Source organism: Pocillopora verrucosa, chromosome 10, assembly GCF_036669915.1.
Source record: "Pocillopora verrucosa isolate sample1 chromosome 10, ASM3666991v2, whole genome shotgun sequence".
NCBI lineage: Eukaryota > Metazoa > Cnidaria > Anthozoa > Scleractinia > Pocilloporidae > Pocillopora > Pocillopora verrucosa.
In genome coordinates this window covers 17503007-17523812 of record NC_089321.1, presented here as the reverse complement: position 1 = coordinate 17523812, position 20806 = coordinate 17503007, and the positions used below count along the sequence as shown (strand labels likewise).

The 20806-nt window shown below is 37.7% G+C and overlaps 2 protein-coding genes and 1 pseudogene across 2 annotated transcripts; 2 read left to right on the top strand and 1 right to left on the bottom strand.

Moving 5' to 3' along the window:
* The first annotated feature begins 31 nt into the window (after nucleotides 1–31).
* Nucleotides 32–1467, top strand: LOC131781379 (histone H2B, gonadal-like). Its single transcript, XM_059098025.2, has one exon. The coding sequence runs from the start codon at nucleotides 165–167 to the stop codon at nucleotides 534–536; it is 372 nt and encodes a 123-aa protein (XP_058954008.2). The 5' UTR covers nucleotides 32–164; the 3' UTR covers nucleotides 537–1467.
* Nucleotides 1465–7717, bottom strand: LOC131781378 (V-type proton ATPase subunit F). Its single transcript, XM_059098024.2, has 5 exons — nucleotides 7620–7717; nucleotides 7465–7546; nucleotides 3814–3896; nucleotides 3015–3137; nucleotides 1465–1995 (listed from the first exon to the last, which is right to left on the bottom strand). The coding sequence occupies exons 1-5, from the start codon at nucleotides 7680–7682 to the stop codon at nucleotides 1966–1968; spliced, it is 381 nt and encodes a 126-aa protein (XP_058954007.1). The 5' UTR covers nucleotides 7683–7717; the 3' UTR covers nucleotides 1465–1965.
* A 1357-nt stretch (nucleotides 7718–9074) lies between these two features.
* On the top strand, nucleotides 9075–20306 carry LOC131781362 (dentin sialophosphoprotein-like; annotated as a pseudogene).
* The last annotated feature ends 500 nt before the right edge of the window (nucleotides 20307–20806 follow it).

Sequence of the window (20806 nt, the reverse complement as noted above, 5' to 3'; positions counted from 1 at the left end):
ACAAAGAGAGAATGACATGGAAATTAACCCCCGGGGTCAGTATAAGAATAAGCCAATCATCGATCGAGAATTTCGATCCGTATGGTAATAGATCCTTTCACAATTCCGATATAAATACAAACCGAACAACGCTTCACAACCATCAATCTTCGTTATTTAACAATATGCCAGCTAAAGTTGCAGGAAAGAAGGGCGAGAAGAAAGCCGGAAAGGCGAAGGCTATTGTTGATGGAAAGAAAAAGAGGAGAGGAAAGAGAAGAGAAAGCTATGCCATCTACATCTACAAAGTGTTGAAGCAAGTTCACCCTGACACTGGTATCTCCAGCAAAGCCATGGGCATCATGAACTCGTTCGTTAACGACATCTTCGAGCGCATCGCCACCGAAGCATCCCGTCTCGCTCACTACAACAAGAAATCAACCATCAGCTCTCGCGAGATCCAGACCGCCATTAGGCTGCTTCTGCCCGGCGAACTGGCTAAACACGCCGTTAGTGAAGGAACCAAGGCTGTGACCAAGTACACCAGCAGCAAGTAAACTCACTCTGTGGGTTTCCCGCCTAAAACAAACGGCTCCTTTAGGAGCCACCAAATGTCATGAAAGTCGATGCAATATGAGCCTAAATGAAAATTTTTCCCTTAAATTTCATTTCTGTCGATTGCGATGTTCCCGTAACCTAGAAAAAAGAGTTTTATGTATGTTCTGTTTAAAACTGACCGTCTTATTGAGACGAAGGAGAATGTGATGAATGATGCACATACAACAATGAGTCATGTATAAGCCACGAAGACTATAATTCGTATCATTAACTTCCTTTTTTTTTTAATGTAAACGATACCCTCTTCCTAATCTCAATTCTCTGGCCAACCGCGGGTTAATATTCCTGAAACGTCTGCGGTAGATCTCCGAAGTTTGCAGAATTCTTTGCACAAACACTTCCGAGCGGTGAGCCATTAAATGTACGCCAACTGTCGCACATAAACACCCGACAACTGACCTAAAACCACATGAAGTTCGACGAGCAACGTATATTTGTTATCAGTGGCGGATCTAGGGGAGGGGCTGGAAGGGCCCGGGTCCCCCCTTATTTTGGGTAAAAAAAAAAAAAAGAAAAGCTTTGAAAAAAAAGGTTTTGAGAATTTAGTATTGGATCAACTAATTATCCCCAAATTGATCCCCAAATTGATATTTCTCTTTACTCTTATCACTTGTCTGCTTGATATTGTACTGATATTGTACGGAGAAATTCTCTTTTGGTCACTCATGGAAGTTAAAGGGTTAAGACTAATTACAGTTGGAAGAGCTTTAAAATAAGATGCTATTCAGTGGTTCGTGAAGTTAATTTTCTTGGGACCTTCGAACGAAATTGTCTAAGAAGCATTGTGGTTTTCCTCGCACGTTTATGATCTAGTGGAAAACATTGATGGAGTAGGAAACACAGGTGGAAATAAATATAAATTCCCCATATTGATAAATTTCTTTATTCTCATCAATTGTGTACTTGACAGTGTATTGGTATTCTAAGCGCAATTTTTGTCTCAGCAACTCAAGGGAGTTAAACCGTTAAGTTTTCACTGAACACTTATTGGGACTGGTATAAGAAACACAGCATATCTTTGACAGTCTGTTCATGATCTCTCATTTTCATCTGTTTTCTGCTGTTTCTGATTGTTTTACTCTCAGATTTTCTTTCCCATTTCCTATTTAGGTCTTGCATTTTCAGCCAAAGGTGTTAGTCCATCAGTAAGTATTCCATTCCTAGAGTTATTGCAATATACTTTGACTGAGATCCATCTAACTGATATTTTCACACCATTCAGAAACTGTACCTTTTTAGAGATACAAATTCCAAGCTTCCCATCAAAATAATAAGATTATTGATAGTTAAATAACAATTAAGTTTTCCACAAATTTTCCTAATTCATTCTCTTCATAACTGGTTCTTGTAAGCAGCATTTCAGGATAACTACTTGAAGTCCTCTGCACTGAATAAACCCTAACAGTGAAGAGAGAAAGTACTTGATTACTACATGACCTGAGATTTCAGCTTCAATCTGACACAAACTGTTGTTCAGATGTACAGATTACACCATGGGAAATGCACAAAAACAATTTTCACTTTTAAATTAAGTAGAATGAATAAATGCAGTGAGTGGGCTGCTTTTCTTAGGTAAGTATTGAATGAGGCACAGAATGTCATAAACAAAGCATTTTTTATACACTGATCTGAGTCGTCTAGTTTGGTGGTACTGAGACTTTTGAAAAGCAAAAAGGAAAAATTGCTTGTTTACAGTTTGGCTCATGTGTCCATATAGCCCCTGCGTATTATAGTAGGCTCAATAATGAAATTGGGAGACCCACAAGTTGATAAAGTTTGACAGTTAGAGTAAATTGGATTATGAAATGTTGAAATTGGCAAAGGATCATTTATTATATTCTAAATACAGCACACAGCTGTGCTCAGTGTCAACTAAATCAGAGCAAACTTAGATTTTTCTCTCAGTCTGACTTCCCTTTCAAAGTAATGATGTTTACTTACATGACTTGCTTTTAAAATGCCTTTAAGAATTGCCCATTAGCCATCAAAGAGATTATAGCTGAGTTGATTTCCTGATACATACATATGTCATCTAGAAGTTTTTGTTGTTGTTTTTAACAAGCTTGTTATTTCTTTCTCAAACAACAATGAATTGCGGAAAGTCCCAAACTATGCATTTTTTTTTTACTATATTGTCAGCTAACAGGAAATAACCATGAAATTCTTATTCATGGGTTTATTTCCAAAGTTTACTTTGAACCATTTTAAGTATCATACATAAACATGTTTCTGACAGTACATAAATCAGTGTTTATGAAAGTTAATGAGGATATTTTTCTAACAAAAGAGAAAGGGGAGGACATTTTGCATGAAAAAGCATTGAGTGATTATAAATTTTGGCACAATATGCACATAAGCAGATAATAACTAACAAAAATACGTTCCAAAATTGAGGAGAAAATGCGTCAACTAGATACCTTTGCTCTTCTTAATATTGAGTCCTTAGATGGGTCGTATGGATGCTCCTTGGATGGAATCTCAAGAATAGCTGGAATAGCTTTATCATAATTATCAAGAATATGCCTGATCTCCTCAGCAATCTTACAACAAAATGAACAATGAAAAAAAATACATGATCAGGAGAACAAACAATACATAGATACAATGGTAATCAATGTCCTCTTTTAACTTGGAGGTGCTTCACCCTAATGATTAGTAGCCTTAAAAGCTGATGGGTTTTTTGGGAAAAGTTTGATCAACAAAATGAAGGCAGTGGAACTAACAAAATAAGAAACAGAGCTGCCTGCCTATAAAACCACCAGCTGAAATTCATTATTTCATTTTATCACACCTTTTAATCAAACAGAACAGCTTGAGCTAAACAACATGTCACAAAAAAATAAAGTGTAAATCAAACTGTCTATTTAATGCCAGAAAAGACTGGGATGCTAAGGGAGCCTGTTGGCAGGGATGGCCTCTGAATTGAAATACCCAGGTTTGAGTTTTAAAAGGGTTTCTACACTAATAAGCTAATTAAGTGCTGTTGATGGAGTAGTCTACAGTGAAGTAGCATCCCATCCTAGAAAAGTGGCAAAAGTTCTTGTTGCTTTATGCCACAGAAAGTAAGAAAAGTTGTGGTGCTGTTGCCCAATTAGTTTGTGGAATATAGCAGTTTCATGCCACTTTTTCTAAGGACCAAATAAGAAGCATTGTCAATAGTAGAACTTTGTCACTATCTTGATTTAACCTCTTAAAGAAAAAAAATCAACTTCTTACATTTTGATTGATCAAAAGAATGGCAATATCACTTCTATTTGTAAACTGCTGAAAGGCTTCTTCAAGTTCGCTAACTGAAGTTTCTGTAGAGAACAAATGAAAAGTTATTCAAACAAGAAAAAGATACAAGATAATAAAAAAGTTTATCCTTCCACTGCGAAGACCTGAAAAGTAGAAATCTTGACTCATAAATATATTTAGTTTTATCTCAGAGGGCACGGTAACAAATCTTACAATCTGACTGGTTCTTAGCATGGTCCATACCAAGAACATCCCTTGCTTTGTTGCCATTCTCCATAAATAATTTTTTTTCCCAGCTGGGCATTATTTTCAAGCAAAGTATTTCAAAGCAAATCAAGCCAATTAATAACTTATTAGTTGTCTCTTCTCTCACTCTCAAATCATTTTGGTTGCCAGCTGAAAATTCTTTTCAAAATGAATTTGCAGCAAATGTGTCATTAAATGGGTTGACACACAGCCTAAAAAAAAGTTTTCAATTAACTTTTGTCTTTCATAAACACTAACTCAGAAAGTTAAACCTATGAGATATTTGTTTACAATCGAATCAGTCAATGGAACTTTCATCCATTTAACATCTGAATTCTCTCAATCAATTTTTTTCCTTATAGCAAAGTTTTTAGTCCTACTTTAAATACACTTTCGGTAAGTCTTTGCAAGTCAACTTGTGCAGTTAAACCATGAATTGCACAAAAAAAGACAAATGAATTCCACAAGAAAAAGCTAAATTAAGTTCCCCCTGGGTCTAGTTAAAGTGTCTCATTTGACTTCAGTTATTTGGTGGAAACAGGCCAGATTTGCGCCATTGCAGCAAACACATAAGCAAACCCCCACAACTTCAAAAAATACATTTGAATTTACTTACAAATACAGAATTTACAGAGCTATTCTTTGTACAATAATCATCAATGGAAGTAAATAATAATACTTTCTGTAAGATAATTAATGGTTTTGAAGAAAACATTGTCTTGATAGTCATTGAACTTGAGTTTGTTTGCCAAATCAGTACTGTTTGTTTTTTGTTTTGTTTTCGAAAGTGTACATGCTGTTTTTTCTAACACACTTTCTAATTGTCAGGTGTCAGATTGTGACAGATACTTGTATAAATAATGTTTCAAAGTTTGTTTGGAAGCCTTTTAAACAACTTTTAGCGGCACTACACAAATAAACTTATCTTGGTGAAGTCTCTCTCTTTAATTTGTGTTATCTCTGTTTTAACTAACATTTTCTCACTCAAAAATTGTTCAGTTTCAGGAGGATCTTGCCATAATTACAGCCCTAAAGCATTCCAGTCATTTTAGCAGTAATTTCATGAAGATTTAGAACAAAATAAAAATGTTAATCACCAGCATGGAGGTCCAAATTGGGAAAAACTGAGCCCTCTGTCTCAAGGTCCAACATGAACCTCTCAGCTGGCAAATAACATACATAAATGCAGTGCTTTCAAGACCTCCGTAAAGCATCTGCCAGAGGATAATGTGAAAAACAATTTCGATCTTGTTAGCCCATTGGTTCCACTAGAGTAAAATTGCCTCAAACAGAATTTTCTGTGGTGAACTTTGGTAAATGATCATTTAATATTACTCTCTTCCTTTGTAACATTTGTCTAACTGATTGTTTATTTCTATTAAAAATCTTCAATTTGCTGAGTTGCAAACCTGCTGCCTGAGTTTCACACAAGAAGTCCTCTGAAAGGACATGTAGTAACTGGTTACTGAAATTTTAGTCACTATGTTGTAAAATCAAAATCTTATTTTCCAGGAAATTTGGTTTATGGTATGATAAGACAATACCAATAGTTTTTTACTCAAAACTCGTTTATAAAGATACAAGTCACCTGAAAGAAATCTAAAAGACCTCCAGGTGTTTGAGGTCTCACTTCAGCTTCCAAAAATGCACAGAAAGATCCAGAATGGTGTTAACGATCCAAAATCGCATAAAACTAAACACTTCTAACAAGCAGTCAACAAAAATCAAAACTAGATAATATCCAGTGTGAATCAAATTTCCGTCTGCATATGTTCTCAAATTTTGAGGCTACGATCCAAACCTTTCTTCACCTGATCTTTGTTTACAGAGGTTTCTTCTGCTTGCAATTGGAAACAAACCTCTCAGTCTCCTGCTTCAAACACTGAACAAATTTTTTTTTGATTGCAGGTTTTTGTTTAGTTTTTGTTTTGTTTTTTAATGTGTTGTGTTTTTTTCCTTTTTTTTTTTTTGTTACTGGGTGAAATTAAAGATTTGCGGCAGTGAATTTCACCAGTTTTATTTCCTGGGAAAACCTCAGAATTATTCTTTTCTGCAGAATTGTTCATTTAATATTTACATAGGATAATTGAATTAAATCAATCAGCCAATGAATTTTAGTTGTTCCTACAACTCATGTTTCATATCGGATCATAAACAATCTTCGTGTTAACGTAGAACAAGGTCTTCTTCGATTTTTCAGCAATTACAGTTTTTTTTTTTATACATTAAAGTTTAGACACTAATTGTTTAATAGCCTTTTTGTAGTTCTCTTCACAGCCAAGCCTAGGTTAAGTGTCTATTGGCAAGGTCAACATCTTTCCAAAAAAATTTCAAATTTGATTTACATGTGCTATTAACAAGCAAGCTGTTTTAACTAACTTTGATTTTCAAGTTTGTTTTCTAACCAGCAGTTGAGAAGAACTGCTTTTGTTTTATTTATCTAAAAGTATTTAATGATTTTAGTTCAGCACAAATTTGTTTGAAAATTATTTAGGTAACTGACAATGTACACTTCTACTTTGAGCACGATTAACTTTTATAGAACAAGTAAAACAAGCAGAGAAAGAAAACTGCCAGTGAAAGAATGAATCTAACAAAGGCTATAGAATTAAAAGAATAACTGGGGTGAATACTCCAGTACTAACTTGACTGTTATTTTCTATATTATTTATTAACCTTTTTGTTCTGTAAATTTGACTTGGACATGGCAAAGTATACGCGGCGATTCACAACAGAATACCTGCCAGAGCTCCAGCGGGTGCCGGGTGTTATTGAAAGAACTGACATGGGTTGTTTATCTCTTATGCAAGAAGTTGCTGCTATTGCAAGATGATGCTTTTTATGTGATAATTTCCTCAACTCTCTTCACTTATATCCGTAAAAGTGTATAATATTAAAACGAGGAATTATTTCCTGATCGCTCTTGTGAGTGTAAGGGTTGATCACGACCACGACGCTAAAAAACTAGCAATAACCCCTCTTTTTCGGTTGCGAAACTGGATCCAAACTAAACGAAAAAAAAATATTTACCGGTACATAGTCAGAAGCAAAAGTTGCATATTAATTTGTAAATTTCTGCTACGAGTCAATTGGGGTTGCCACCCTATCGATACTGAGCAAAACAAAAGCACTTGGGATACATTCTTAGCACTTCATTATTTTTAAAAAAAACCGCCTCTTTAAGGATTTTTGTAGAATGGAGGGAATTATTTCACACTCCCCCATATCAGTTGTATGATTGCCGCTTCCTGGTTGCAAGTTCCTGAGACTGCAAAAGAATGCAATTTGCTCCTCCTACTAAGTCTGATTTATGTCTTAAGCTTACTCTTTTTTTTAATCGAGTTAATAAACACAATTCCCAGCAATCAAAGAGAAATTTCTTACCTTTAGTCACAACCAGGAAATTTTTCTGTCTCTTGGCGTTAATTTCTCCTATTCCTCCCAATAGAAAACCAGTGCAAGTGTCCTTAACCAAGAAAAGTGAACCTAAGTCATTCTGACGATAACTAGACAAGATTATGAAGAGAATTGGTCCTTACCTCGTCTCCTATCACAGCAACAAGTCTTCCCTTCGCACCAGCAGAAATACCTGAGTGCGCCATCTTGGATTCTCGTTTGAGTCGAACGTCGTGTATGGAGAATTGTAGTGTACACATGATTTCCTCATCGCCGACAACCTTTGTCGTAATCCTGAGGTGTGTGAGACTTTATATAGGATATTTCAACAACTACAACGATGCCTCGAGTAATCGTAGTAAAGGAGGAGAGCCACTAAATGATCAGCATCGAGGCAATAACACTGAATTTATATTCTTGGTGTAAAAATTATTTGTTTGTATGAATACCGCTCAGAGTTTGGGGCAAACCGGCTGAACGGCTGCACTACTCATTTCCAGACTATTTCATCTTCACCTGCAGTGAATCGAACAAGATCATCGGCAGACTTATCGATAAAGGATCACATCCATTAATTATGGGAATGAATGAATAGCGAAAAGATCCATACCCCTTTTATAACCCGACAAAAGTTCTTCTTTATGGAAGTAACATTACTCTAAAGAACTGAGCGAGAACTCTTGCTCCGCGTAAGTTTTAGAGAGTAACTTTATATTGCACGCGCAGCGTTCTACTTTTAAAATAAAACAGTAGGGTATTTCTTTAGTTTCAAGACTGAAAAGCTAACATCTTCTGTAATTGTAATTGCAGTGTAATTATTTAATTAATAAGATACATGAAAAAATTACTAAATTCTTATTGGTTGAGATAAATGCAGTTTTCAGGTAATTCAATGCAGAAGAGGGTTAATTCAGTGCAAAGAAGTGATAAACCAAACTGAAAAATTCCTTGAATTGTTTAGCCGAACTTTGAACCTTTTTCCTCCTTAAAGATGTGAAAATATCATTGTATATTATTGTTTTGAACGCACGCGGTTGTTTTGACCGAACGCACGTCACTTGCAGGGTATGAATAAATTATTTTTGCACTTGATGCGCGCGCTTTGCTTCTGCAAAATTTTTATAAGCTATCTCGTATTTTTTCATGTTTTTTTTTAGTCTTTTAAAATAGTTACTCGTAATTATTTATTCCGAATTGCGCTCGAAATTATGTGATTACCTATACTAACAATACGAGTACATTTTCATGTAACTCGGGTGCAAAGTTGTAACACAAGTGCAAATTACAAATAGCGCGCGCGCTGCCAAAATTGCGTCCGTCTCGACTCTCTGTGATGCTTTTTCAAGGATTAAAAGCTGCACTCGCCCTACGGGCTCGCTCAATTTTGTTGTCTTTGAAAACTTTACTCGTGCTTATTTGCACCAAATTGCACCCGAAATCATGTTGTTACCAATACTAATTACTGACGTATGATTGCAAATTTAGTAATTCCTAATTGTGACGTAGAATCAGTATTGCGGAGCTTTTCTTCATATTAGGAGTTGAGTTGCAGTGCGGAAACAAATTTTCTTTCAAGAGAAATTTTTTTACGACAAGAAATGAAATTGTGGGTCGGGATTGTGTTCTTGGTTGTGTACGCACAACTAGGAATCAATGCTCGGCCCATTCCAAGATTAAGACCACTAATGAGTGATGGTAGGTAAACATTCTTGTCCGTTCCTGAATTATGTCCTAGTTAACCGATGAACCGAGAATGCCGTCTTGTCGCATCACTGGCCAACAGATAACTGAAGTTCTATTAATCAAATTTAGAATCTGTTTCGATTGAGTGATTACAATGTAACCTAACTTATAACAACAAGAAAGTAATTAGCACAGAGCTGCCAGACGTAACCTACTTCAAAGCGACGATTGTTGAGAAACGCCTGTGCGCGTCAGTGATTGCATAAAAAATGGGACAAAGGAGTTTTTACCGAGTTTTAAGTACTTAGGTGCCAGCTTTCGTCGTTTGATTTGGAGTGAAACCGTGGAACAGAAGTGTTCAAAGGATATGTTGTGTATCCGCGTTAGTTGAATGTCGGCAACCATAAACCCTGAATGAAATTTCAGGCACCTAAAGTTTTCAAAAACTTCGCTTTTTCTTTGACGAGTCTGCACTTTCACTACTTTATGTCCTACATTTTCACGGTTTCCCTGAGTGAGCCCGCGAAAGTCCGTGACGCGTGCAAGCGTATTTCAGCTCCATCTTTCTAAGTTGTACAGTTCGTGATCCATTTAGGTCATGCGCGCGAATTTTTTTAGTTTTAGGAGCATTGAGCAAATTAAACTTAAGCTAAGGAAAAGTCAGTTCTCAACGATAATTTATCAAAAATTCAAAGAGTAAAGATGAAGCTCTTGATTCTGAAAATAACCATTCCGAAACGGAAGTTTTACACCAGAATGACTCTAATATTAATGACTCCTTTAGTACTAATGGTAAAACTAAGGTAATTTTGCGAAAATTTTTACTGGCGATTAGGTTGCGACTCATGGAGGAATTTTAATATAAAAATTGATACTTATGAATCTTTTTGTGTTAAAGGAGAACTAGTGCACCATGAAGAAGTCGTCAGGAGAGACAATGATGATGATGAATCTATCGATATTGAAGGTAACCCCATGAAACGTGTCATGAAGATTCACAGCGCAATTAAGGTGATGCTAATGACTCTGTTTTTGCCAAAGGTGAGTTAGATGACGATGAAGAAGCCGAGTGGAGAGACAACAACAATAAGGACTTTATCGATAGTGACGGTGAGCCCTACGAAACGTATCATGGATATTTACAACGAAATTAAGATAATACTAAGACTCTCTTTGTCCTAAAGGTGGGCTTGAAAACGATGAAGAGGTCGAATGGGGAGACAGTGATGATAATGACTTTATCGATGATAAAGATAAGCCCCATGAAGTGTATTATGGAGATTCACAGTGGAATTGAGATGATACTAATGAATCTCTTTGTACGTAAGGTGAGCCAGAAGACGAAGAGGAAGCTAAATGGAGAGACGGTGATGATGAATCTAGCGAAAGTAAAGGTAAACCCCATAAAAACATATGCTTGAGATTAACAACAGAATTAAGCTGATACAAATAATTCTCTTTGCGCTAAAGGTGAGCCAAATGATGATGCAGAAGCTGAGTGGAGAGAAAGTGAGGATAATGATTCTATCGATAGTAAAGCTAAGCCCCATGGAACAAATCATGCATATCACAAGCGCAATGAAAATGATTCTAATCCAACTATTTTTGCTAAAGGTGAAGTATACGACGATGAAGAAGCCGAAAGGATAGGCGATATTGATGATGACTCCAGCGATAGTAAAGGTAAATCCGATGAAACTGATCATGGAAATTTACATCAGAATTAACAACATGGTAATTACTCTCATTGTGCTTAAGGTGAGTTGGAAGACGACGAAGAAGATGAGTGGAGTGACCGTATTGATAACGATTCTATGGGTAGTGAAGGTAGGTCCCGTGAAAGTTATCATGAAGATTCACAGCCAAATTAAGCCGATTTTAAGGACTCTGTTTGTGTTTAAGGTGAGGCGGATGGCAGTAAAGAAGCCGTGTGGAGAGACGGTGATGATCTTGAGTCTGTCGGTGGTGAAGGTAAGCCCCAAAGAAACTTATCACGGAGATTCACAGCGGAATTGAAATGATAAGTACGACTCTCTTTCAGTGAAAGGTGAGCTGGATGACCATCAAGAAGCCAAATGGAGAGGCTCTGAGGACTATGAATCTATTGATAGTGAAGGTAGGCCCTATAAAACTTATCATGGAGATTCAGAGCAGGATTAGAACGATATTCATGACTCTCTTTGTATGAAAGGTTAGTTGTATGACGATGATGATGATTGAAGTGAGAGATTATAACGAGTCTATCAATGGCTATGGTATGCCCCATGAAACTCATCATGGAAGCTCATACTAGAATTCAAGAGGTATTAATAACTCGTTGTATTCGCTGTAGGTGATCTGGATGATGATAAAGAAGCCGATTGGAGAGACAGTGATGATCTTGAATCTATCGACAATAAAGGTATCCCCATGAAACTCCCGAGATTCACAGCCTAATAAAGACGATACTAAGTGCTCTCTTTGTGCTAAAGGTGAACCCGATAACGATGAAGATGTACAGTGGAGAGACGGTGATAACGATGACTCTAGCGATAGTGAGGGTAAGCCTCATAAAACTTATCATGGAGATTTATTTCGGAATCAAGATGATACTAACGACTCTCTTCTTGCTTAAGATGAGTTGGATGACGATGATGAAGATGAGTGGAGGGATGCTGATGATATTGAATCTATCGATAGTGAAGGTAGGCTCCGGGAAACTTGTCATAGGGATTCGCAACACATTTAAAATGATACTTATTACCCTCTTTTTGCTAAAGGTGAGTTGGATGACGATGATGAAGATGAGTGGAGAGACGGTTATGATAGTGAAGGTCAGCCCCGTTAAACGTATCATGTAGATATACGGCACCTTTAAAAATAATACTTATGACTCTCTATGTGCTAAAGTTGGATCACGATGAATAAGCCGAATGAAGAGACGGCGATGGTTATGAATCTATTGGTAGTGAGGGTAAACCTCATAAAACTCATCATGGAGATTTGCAGTAGAATTAAGATTATTGTAATGACTCTCTTTGTATGAAATGTGAGTTTTCTAATTATGAAGAAGATGAGTGGAGAGACAGAGATGATCACGAATCGATCAAAAGTGGTGGTTTGCCACATATAGCGTATCATGGAGACCCATTCTAGAATAAGAGATACTAATATCTCACTTCTTACCTGCTACGGGCGAGCCGTATGATTATAAAAAAGCCGAGCGGGGAGAAGGTGATGATCTTGAATCTATCGATAAGGAAGGTATGCCTCGTGAAAGCTATCATGGAAATTTCCAGCTTAACTAAGACGATACTAAGATAAACTGTCTGTCCTAAAGGTGAGCCTGATAACGTTGAAGATGCAGAGTGGAGAGAGGGAGATAATGATGATTTCATCGATAGTGAGGGTAAGCCCCATGAGAATTATCATGGAGATTCATAGCAGAATCAAGATGATACTAACGACTCTCTTCGCGCTAAAGGTGAGTTGGATGACGATGATGAAGATGAGTGGAGGGATGGTGATGATAATGAGTCTATCGATAGTGGAGGTAAACCTCATGAAACATATCATGTAGATTTAAAGAATATTTAAAATGATACTTATGAGCCTCTTTGTGCTAAAGGTGAGTTGGGTTTCGATGGAGAAGATGAGTGGAGAGACGGAGATTTGCGACACATTTAAAATGATACTTTTACTCTCTTTGTGCTAAAGGTGAGTTAGATGACGATGCAGAAGTCGAATGGAGAGACGGTGGTGATAAGAAAACTATTGATAGTGAAGGTAAACCTTATAAAACATATCATGGAGATTCGCAACACATTTAAAATAGGAGATACTAATGTCTTACTTTGTATTTGCTTAAGGCGAGCCGGATGATTATAAAGAAACCGAGTGGCGAGACGGTGATGATCTTAAATCTATCGATAACGAAGGTATGCCCCATGAAACATGTTATGGAAATATACCGCTCAACTAAGACGATACTAAGAACTGTGTTTGTCTCAAAGGTGAACCCGATCACGATGAAGATGCCGAGTGGAGATTCAGTGATAATCATGATACCAGCGACAGTGAGGGTAAGCCCCATGAAACTTATCATGGAGATTTATTGCGGAATCAAGATGATACTAACCACTCTCTTCTTGCTTAAGATGAGTTGGATGACGATGATGAAGATGAGAGGAAGGACCATGATAATAATGAATCTATCGATAGTGAAGGTAAGCCCCGTGGAACTTGTCATAGGGATTCGCAACACATTTAAAATGATACTTATTACCCTCTTTGTGCTAAAGGGGAGTTGGATGACGATGATGAAGATGAATGGAGGGACGGTGATGATAGTGAATCAAGCGATAGTGAAGGTAAGCCTCGTTAAACGTATCATATAGATATACAGCACCTTCAAAATTATACTTATGACTCTCTTAGTGCTAAAGGTGAGTAGTTGGATCACGATGAACAAGCCGAACGAAGAGACGGTGATGGTTTTGAATCTATTGATAGTGAGGGTAAACCCTATAAAACTTATCGTTGAGATTCGCAGTAGAATCAGGGTTATTGTAATGACTCTATTTGTATGAAATGTGAGTTTTCTAATGATGAAGAAGATTTAGTGGAGAGACAGAGATGATACAAATCGATCAAAAGTGATAGTTTGCCACATATAGCGTATCATGGAGACCCATTCTAGAATAAGAGATACTAATATCTCACTTTGTATTTGCTAAAGGCAAGCCGGATGATTATAAAGAAGCCGAGTGGCGAGACGGTGATGATCTTGAATCTATCGATAAGGAAGGTATGCCTCGTAAAAAACTATCATGGAGATTCACAGCTTAACTAAGACGATTCTAAGGATCGACTGTCTTTGTCCCAAAGGTGAACCGGATAACGTTGAAGAGGCAGAGAGGAGAGAGGGGGATAATGATAATCTCAGCGATAGTGAGGGTAAGCCCCATGAGAGTTATCATGGAGATTCATAGCAGAATCAAGATGATACTGACAAATCTCTTCGTGCTAAAGGTGAGTTGGATGACGATGATGAAGATGAATGGAGGGACGGTAATGGTTATGAATATAGCGATAGTGAAGGTAAGCCTCGTTAAACGTATCATGTAGATATACGGCACCTTTAAAATAATACTTATGACTCTCTATGTGCTAAAGGTGAGTTGGATCATGATGAATATGCCGAATGAAGAGACGGCGATGGTTATGAATCTATTGATAGTAAGGGTAAACTTCATAAAACGTATCATGCAGATTTGCAGTAGAAATAAGATTACTGTAATGACTCCCTTTGTATGAAATGTGAGTTTTCTAATTATGAAGAAAATGAGTGGAAAGACAGAGATGATCACGAATCGATCAAAAGTAATAGTTTGCCACATATAGCGTATCATTGGGACCCATTCTAGAATAAGAGATACTGATGTCACGCTTTGTATTTGCTAAAGGCGAGCCTTATGATTATAAAGAAGCCGAGTGGCGAGAAAATGATGATCTTGAATCTATCGATAAGGAAGGTATGCCCCATGAATCATATTATAAAAATATACAGCTTAACTACAACGACACTAAGGACTGTCTTTGTCTCAAAGGTGAACCCAATCACGATGCTAAAGATGAGTTGGATGACGATGATGAAGATGAGTGGAGGGACGCTGATGATAATGAATCTATCGATAGTGAAGGTAGGCTCCGGGAAACTTGTCATAGGGATTCGCAACACATTTACAATGATACTTATTACCCTCTTTGTGCTAAAGGTGAGTTGGATGACGATGATGAAGATGAATGGAGGGACGGTGATGATACTGAATCAAGTGATAGTGAAGGTAAGGCTCGTTAAACGTATCATGTAGATATACGGCACCTTTAAAATTATACTTATGACTCTTTATGTGCTAAAGGTGACTAGTAGGATCACGATGAAAAAGCCGAATGAAGAGACGGCGATGGTTATGAATCTATTGATAGTGAGGGTAAACTTCATAAAACTTATCATGGAAATTTGCAGTAGAATTAGGATTATTAAAATGACTCTATTTGTATGAAATGTGAGTTTTCTAATTATGAAGAAGATGAGTGGAGAGACAGAGATGATCACGAATCGATCAAAAGTGATGGTTTGCCACATATAGCGTATCATGGAGACCCATTCAAGAATAAGAGATACTGATGTCACGCTTTGTATTTGCTAAAGGCGAGCCGTATGATTATAAAGAAGCCGAGTGGCGAGAAAGTGATGATCTTGAATCTATCGATAAGGAAGGTATGCCCCATGAATCATATTATGGAAATATACAGCTTAACTAAGACGACACTAAGGACTGTCTTTGTCTCAAAGGTGAACCCGATCACGATGAAGATGCCGAGTGGAGATTCAGTGATAATCATGATACCAGCCACATTGAGGGTAAGCCTCATGAAACTTATTATGGAGATTCATTGCGGAATCAAGATGATACTAACCACTCTCTTCTTGCTAAAGATGAGTTGGATGACGATGATGAAGATGAGTGGAGGGACGCTGATGATATTGAATCTATCGATAGTGAAGGTAGGCTCCGGGAAACTTGTCATAGGGATTCGCAACACATTTAAAATGATACTTATTACCCTCTTTTTGCTAAAGGTGAGTTGGATGACGATGATGAAGATGAATGGAGGGACGGTGATGATACTGAATCAAGTGATAGTGATGGTAAGGCTCGTTAAACGTATCATGTAGATATACGGCACCTTTAAAATTATACTTATGACTCTTTATGTGCTAAAGGTGACGAGTAGGATCACGATGAATAAGCCGAATGAAGAGACGGCGATGGTTATGAATCTATTGATAGTGAGGGTAAACTTCATAAAACTTATCATAGAAATTTGCAGTAGAATTAGGATTATTAAAATGACTCTATTTGTATGAAATGTGAGTTTTCTAATGATGAAGAAGATGAGTGGAGAGACAGAGATGATCACGAATCGATCAAAAGTGATGGTTTGCCACATATAGCGTATCATGGAGACCCATTCTAGAATAAGAGATACCAGTATCTCACTTCCTACCTGCTACGGGCGAGCCGTATGAATATAAAGAAGCCCAACGGGGAGAAGGTGATGATCTTGAATCTATCGATAAGGAAGGTATGCCTTGTGAAAGCTATCATGGAGATTTCCAGCTTAACTAAGACGATACTAAGATAAAATGTCTGTCCTAAAGGTGAGCCTGATAACGTTGAAGATGCAGAGTGGAGAGAGGGAGATAATGATGATTTCATCGATAGTGAGGGTAAGCCCATGAGAGTTATCATGGAGATTCATAGCAGAATCAAGATGATACTAACGACTCTCTTCGTGCTGAAGGTGAGTTGGATGACGATGATGAAGAGTGGAGTGACGGTGATGATAATGAGTCTATCGATAGTGAAGGTAAACCTCATAAAACATATCATGGAGATTCTCAACACATTTAAAATAGGAGGAACTAAAGTCTTTCTTTTTATTTGTTAAAGGCGAGCCTGATGATTATAAAGAGGTTGAGTGGCGAGACGGTGATGGTCTTAAGTCTATCGATAATGAAGGTATGCCACATTAAACATATTATGGAAATATACAGCTTAACTAAGACGACACTAAGGACTGTCTTTGTCTCAAAGGTGAACCCGATCACGATGAAGATGCAGAGTGGAGATTCAGTGATAATCATGATACTAGCGATAGTGAGGGTAAGCCTCATGAAACTTATTATGGAGATTCATTGCGGAATCAAGATGATACTAACCACTCTCTTCTTGCTTAAGATGAGTTGGATGACGATGATGAAGATGAGTGGAGGGACGCTGATGATAATGAATCTATCGATAGTGAAGGTAGGCCCCGTGGAACTTGTCATAGGGATTCGCAACACATTCAATATGATATTTATTACCCTCTTTGTGCAAAAGGTGAGTTGGATGACGATGATGAAGATGAATGGAGGGACGGTGATGATAGTGAATCAAGCGATAGTGAAGGTAAGCCTCGTTAAACGTATCATGCAGATATACGGCACCTTTAAAATTATACTTATGACTCTCTATGTGCTAAAGGTCAGTAGTTGGTTTAGTAAGTAGAGATTCATAGCAGAATCAAGATGATACTAACGACTCTCTTCGTGCTAAAGGTGAGTTGGATGACGATGATGAAGATGAGTGGAGGGATGGTGATGATAATGTTTCTATCGATAGTGAAGGTAAACCTCATGAAACCTATCATTATAGATTTAAAGAATATTTAAATGTTACTTATAAGCCTCTTTGTGCTAAAGGTGAGCTGGATGACGATGACGAAGCCGGAAGAAGAGGCGGTAATGATGAAAAACATATTGATAGTGAAGGTAAGCTTCATAAAACATATGGAGATTCGCAACACAGAAATTCACAGCTTAACTAAGACGATACTAAGGACTGTCTTTGTCTCAAAGGTGAGCCCGATAACGATGAAGACGCAGGGTGGAGATTCAGTTATAATCATGATACCAGCGACAGTGAGGGTAAGCCCCATGAAACTTATCATGGGCATTCAAAGCAGAATGAAGATGATACTAACGACTCTCTTCGTGTTAAAGGTGAGTTGGATGAGGATGTGGAAGCTGAATGGAGAGACTATGATGATCAAAAATCTATTGATAGTGAAGGTAAGCTTCATAAAACATATCATGGAGATTCATAAACATTTAATATGATAGTAATGTGCCCTATTGTGTTTAAGGTGGGTTGGATGATGATAATGATGATGAATGGAGGGACGGTTATGATATTGAAGCTAACGAAAGTGAAGGTAAGCCTCATGAAACTTATCACGAAGAGTCGCAACACATTTAAAATGATATTGATAGTGAAGGTAAGGTTCATAAAACATATGGAGATTCGCAACACAGAAATTCACAGCTTAACTAAGACGATACTAAGGACTGTCTTTGTCTCAAAGGTGAGCCCGATAACGATGAAGACGCAGAGTGGAGATTCAGTGATAATCATGATACCAGCGACAGTGAGGGTAAGCCCCATGAAACTTATCATGGAGATTTAAAGCAGAATGAAGATGATACTAACGACTCTCTTTGTGCTAAAGGTGAGTTGGATGACGATACAGAAGCCGAATGGAGAGACGGTGATGATAAAAAAACTATTGATAGTGAAGGTAAACCTCATGAAACATATCATGAAGATTCGCAACACATTTAAAATGATACTAATGACCCTCTTTGTGCTGAAGGTGAGTTGGATGACGATGATGAAGATGAATGGAAAAACGGTGATGATAATAAATCTATCGATAATGAAGGTAAACCTCATGGAACCTATCATGTAGATTTAAAGCATATTTAAAATGATACTTATGACCCTCTTTGTGCTAAAGGTGAGTTGGATTTCAATGGAGAAGATGAGTGGGGAGACGCTGATGATCTTGAATCTGTCGATAGTGGAGGTAAGCCCCAAGAAACTTATCATGGAGATTCATAACGGAATTAAAATGATACGTACGACTCTCTTTCTACGAAAGGTGAGCTGGATGACGATGAAGAAGCCGACTGGAGAGACAGTGATGATTATGAAAATAACGATGAAGACGCAGAGTGGAGATTCAGTGATAATGATGATGCCAGCGACAGTGAGGGTAAGCCCCATAAAACTTACCATGGAGATTCATAGCAGAATGAAGATGATACTAACGACTCTCTTCGTGCTAAAGGTGAGTCGGATGACGATGTAGAAGCTGAATGGAGAGACTATGATGATCAAAAATATATTAATGGTGAAGGTAAGCCTCATGAAGCAATTATGGAGATTTGCAGCACATTTAAATGATTACTTATAACCCTTTTTGTGCTAAAGGTGAGTTAGATGACGATGATGAAGATGAATGGAGGGACGGTGATGATAATGAATCTATTGATAATGAAGCCTTGTTTCAACTACTAGTTGAGTAGTGTTCATAATTGCCAGGATCGTTTCTATATTCATTATCATGGAGATTATTCCCAACGGAATTTAAATGATACGAACGACTTTCTTTCTGCGAAAGGTAAGCTGGATGACGATGAAGAAGCCGACTGGAGAGACAGTGATGATTATGAATCTATTGATAGTGAAGGTAGGTCCCATAAAACTTATCATGGAGATTCACAGTCGAATTAAAATAGTACTAAGTGCATTATTTTTGCTGGAGGTGACCTCAATTGCTCTAAAGAAGCCGAGTGGAGAGAAAGTGACAATAATGATTCTAAATATGGAAGCGATCTTTGCAGCAATGAACAGTACTTTAGCAGCGCTCTAGCAACTGAGCTAACAAGCCAACTGGGAGCCGGCCATTATGTTGGTTCGTGATAAACCCGTGAAGTGATGAATAAATAACTAAGATCATATTTGTGTAGAGCGCTGAACCGTTAACGCACAGATCATGGGCTCAAATCCCGTACAGGCCTGAATTTTTTCACGCCTTATTTTCGCTAATGGGAGGATCGCAGAACTTAATTAGGGAATGATTCTATCGGTAAAGTGAAGGTAAGCCCCATGCAACGTGACATGGATGTTTATTGAGGATTAAGATTATACTAATGACTCTCTTTGCGCTAAAGGCGGGCTAGATGATGACAAAGAAGCCGACACTGAAGGTAAGTCCCATGAAGTTATCATGGAGATAAACAGCAGAATTAACACGATACTAATAACTCTCTTTGTGCTAAAGGTGAGATGGATGACGACGAGGAAACCCTGTGGTTAGGCGGCGATGATCTTGAATCTGTCAATAGTAAAGGTAAACTCCAAGAAGCCTATCACGGAAATTCACAGCAGAATAAAAATGATACTTATGACCTTCTTTATACTAAAGGTGAGTTAGATGACGATGAAGGAGACGACTGGAGCGACGGTGATGATCTTGAATCTATCGATGGTGGAGGTAAGCCCCCTGAAACTTAGCAGGGAGATTCACTCGTTGCTAGAGATGACTTCATAGATACCGAAGCTTCAGTTCCAGATACCGAAGGATTTAAGGACGTTCTTGAATTCGCAGATTATTTCGCACAAACTGAAGATACAGAGTGGAGTGACGATGATGGCGAAGAGGTTTCTGAAGGCTATGGAGTTCGTGATGAGGACTCAGAAATTGCATGGTGAAACGACGACGACGAAAACTTTTTAAACTTTTTAAACTTTTTTGATGACTTTGGAAATGATCTGGAGGAAATCTGAAGCTCAGAGGGAAAAGAGGACCTTTCTTATTTTCAATTATTTCAATATGATAAAACCTGCCTTTGTGGAGTCCATATTTTCTGGAAGGGGAGGCCCCTTAATCAGGATATTTCAGTGAAGACAATATGTGACTGCATTTAACTTGATTCCAATTAATGAGTGGAAGTTTCGATTTCTTTTCCTGAAATTGCAAGTCCATTTTCAGTTTGTAATCGTAACAATAAAACTCTGACAAGTTAAAAACTTATATCTGCAAAGTGTGATAACTCTAGATGCGTAGTGGTGCGATAATGCCTAGTTATCAATTTTCGTCGTTTAATTTGGCTCATCCGCTTCTTCACTGACCGAGTGCCTATCTCAGGCCATGGTTCAATCAGGTTTAGGCTCAATGTCATCCAAATTGTATTGCAAAATATTTCGCGCTC

Excerpts from the sequence above, each read along its gene's own strand:
- LOC131781378 (XM_059098024.2), bottom strand. The coding sequence starts at position 7,682 with ATGGCGCACTCAGGTATTTCTGCTGGTGCGAAGGGAAGACTTGTTGCT. Across the intron at positions 3,138-3,813 it reads TTCTTTTGATCAATCAAAAT|ATTGCTGAGGAGATCAGGCA; the intron begins GTAAGAAGTTGA and ends TTTTGTTGTAAG. Across the intron at positions 1,996-3,014 it reads CAATATTAAGAAGAGCAAAG|GGTTTATTCAGTGCAGAGGA; the intron begins GTATCTAGTTGA and ends CTTCACTGTTAG.
- LOC131781379 (XM_059098025.2), top strand. The coding sequence starts at position 165 with ATGCCAGCTAAAGTTGCAGGAAAGAAGGGCGAGAAGAAAGCCGGAAAG.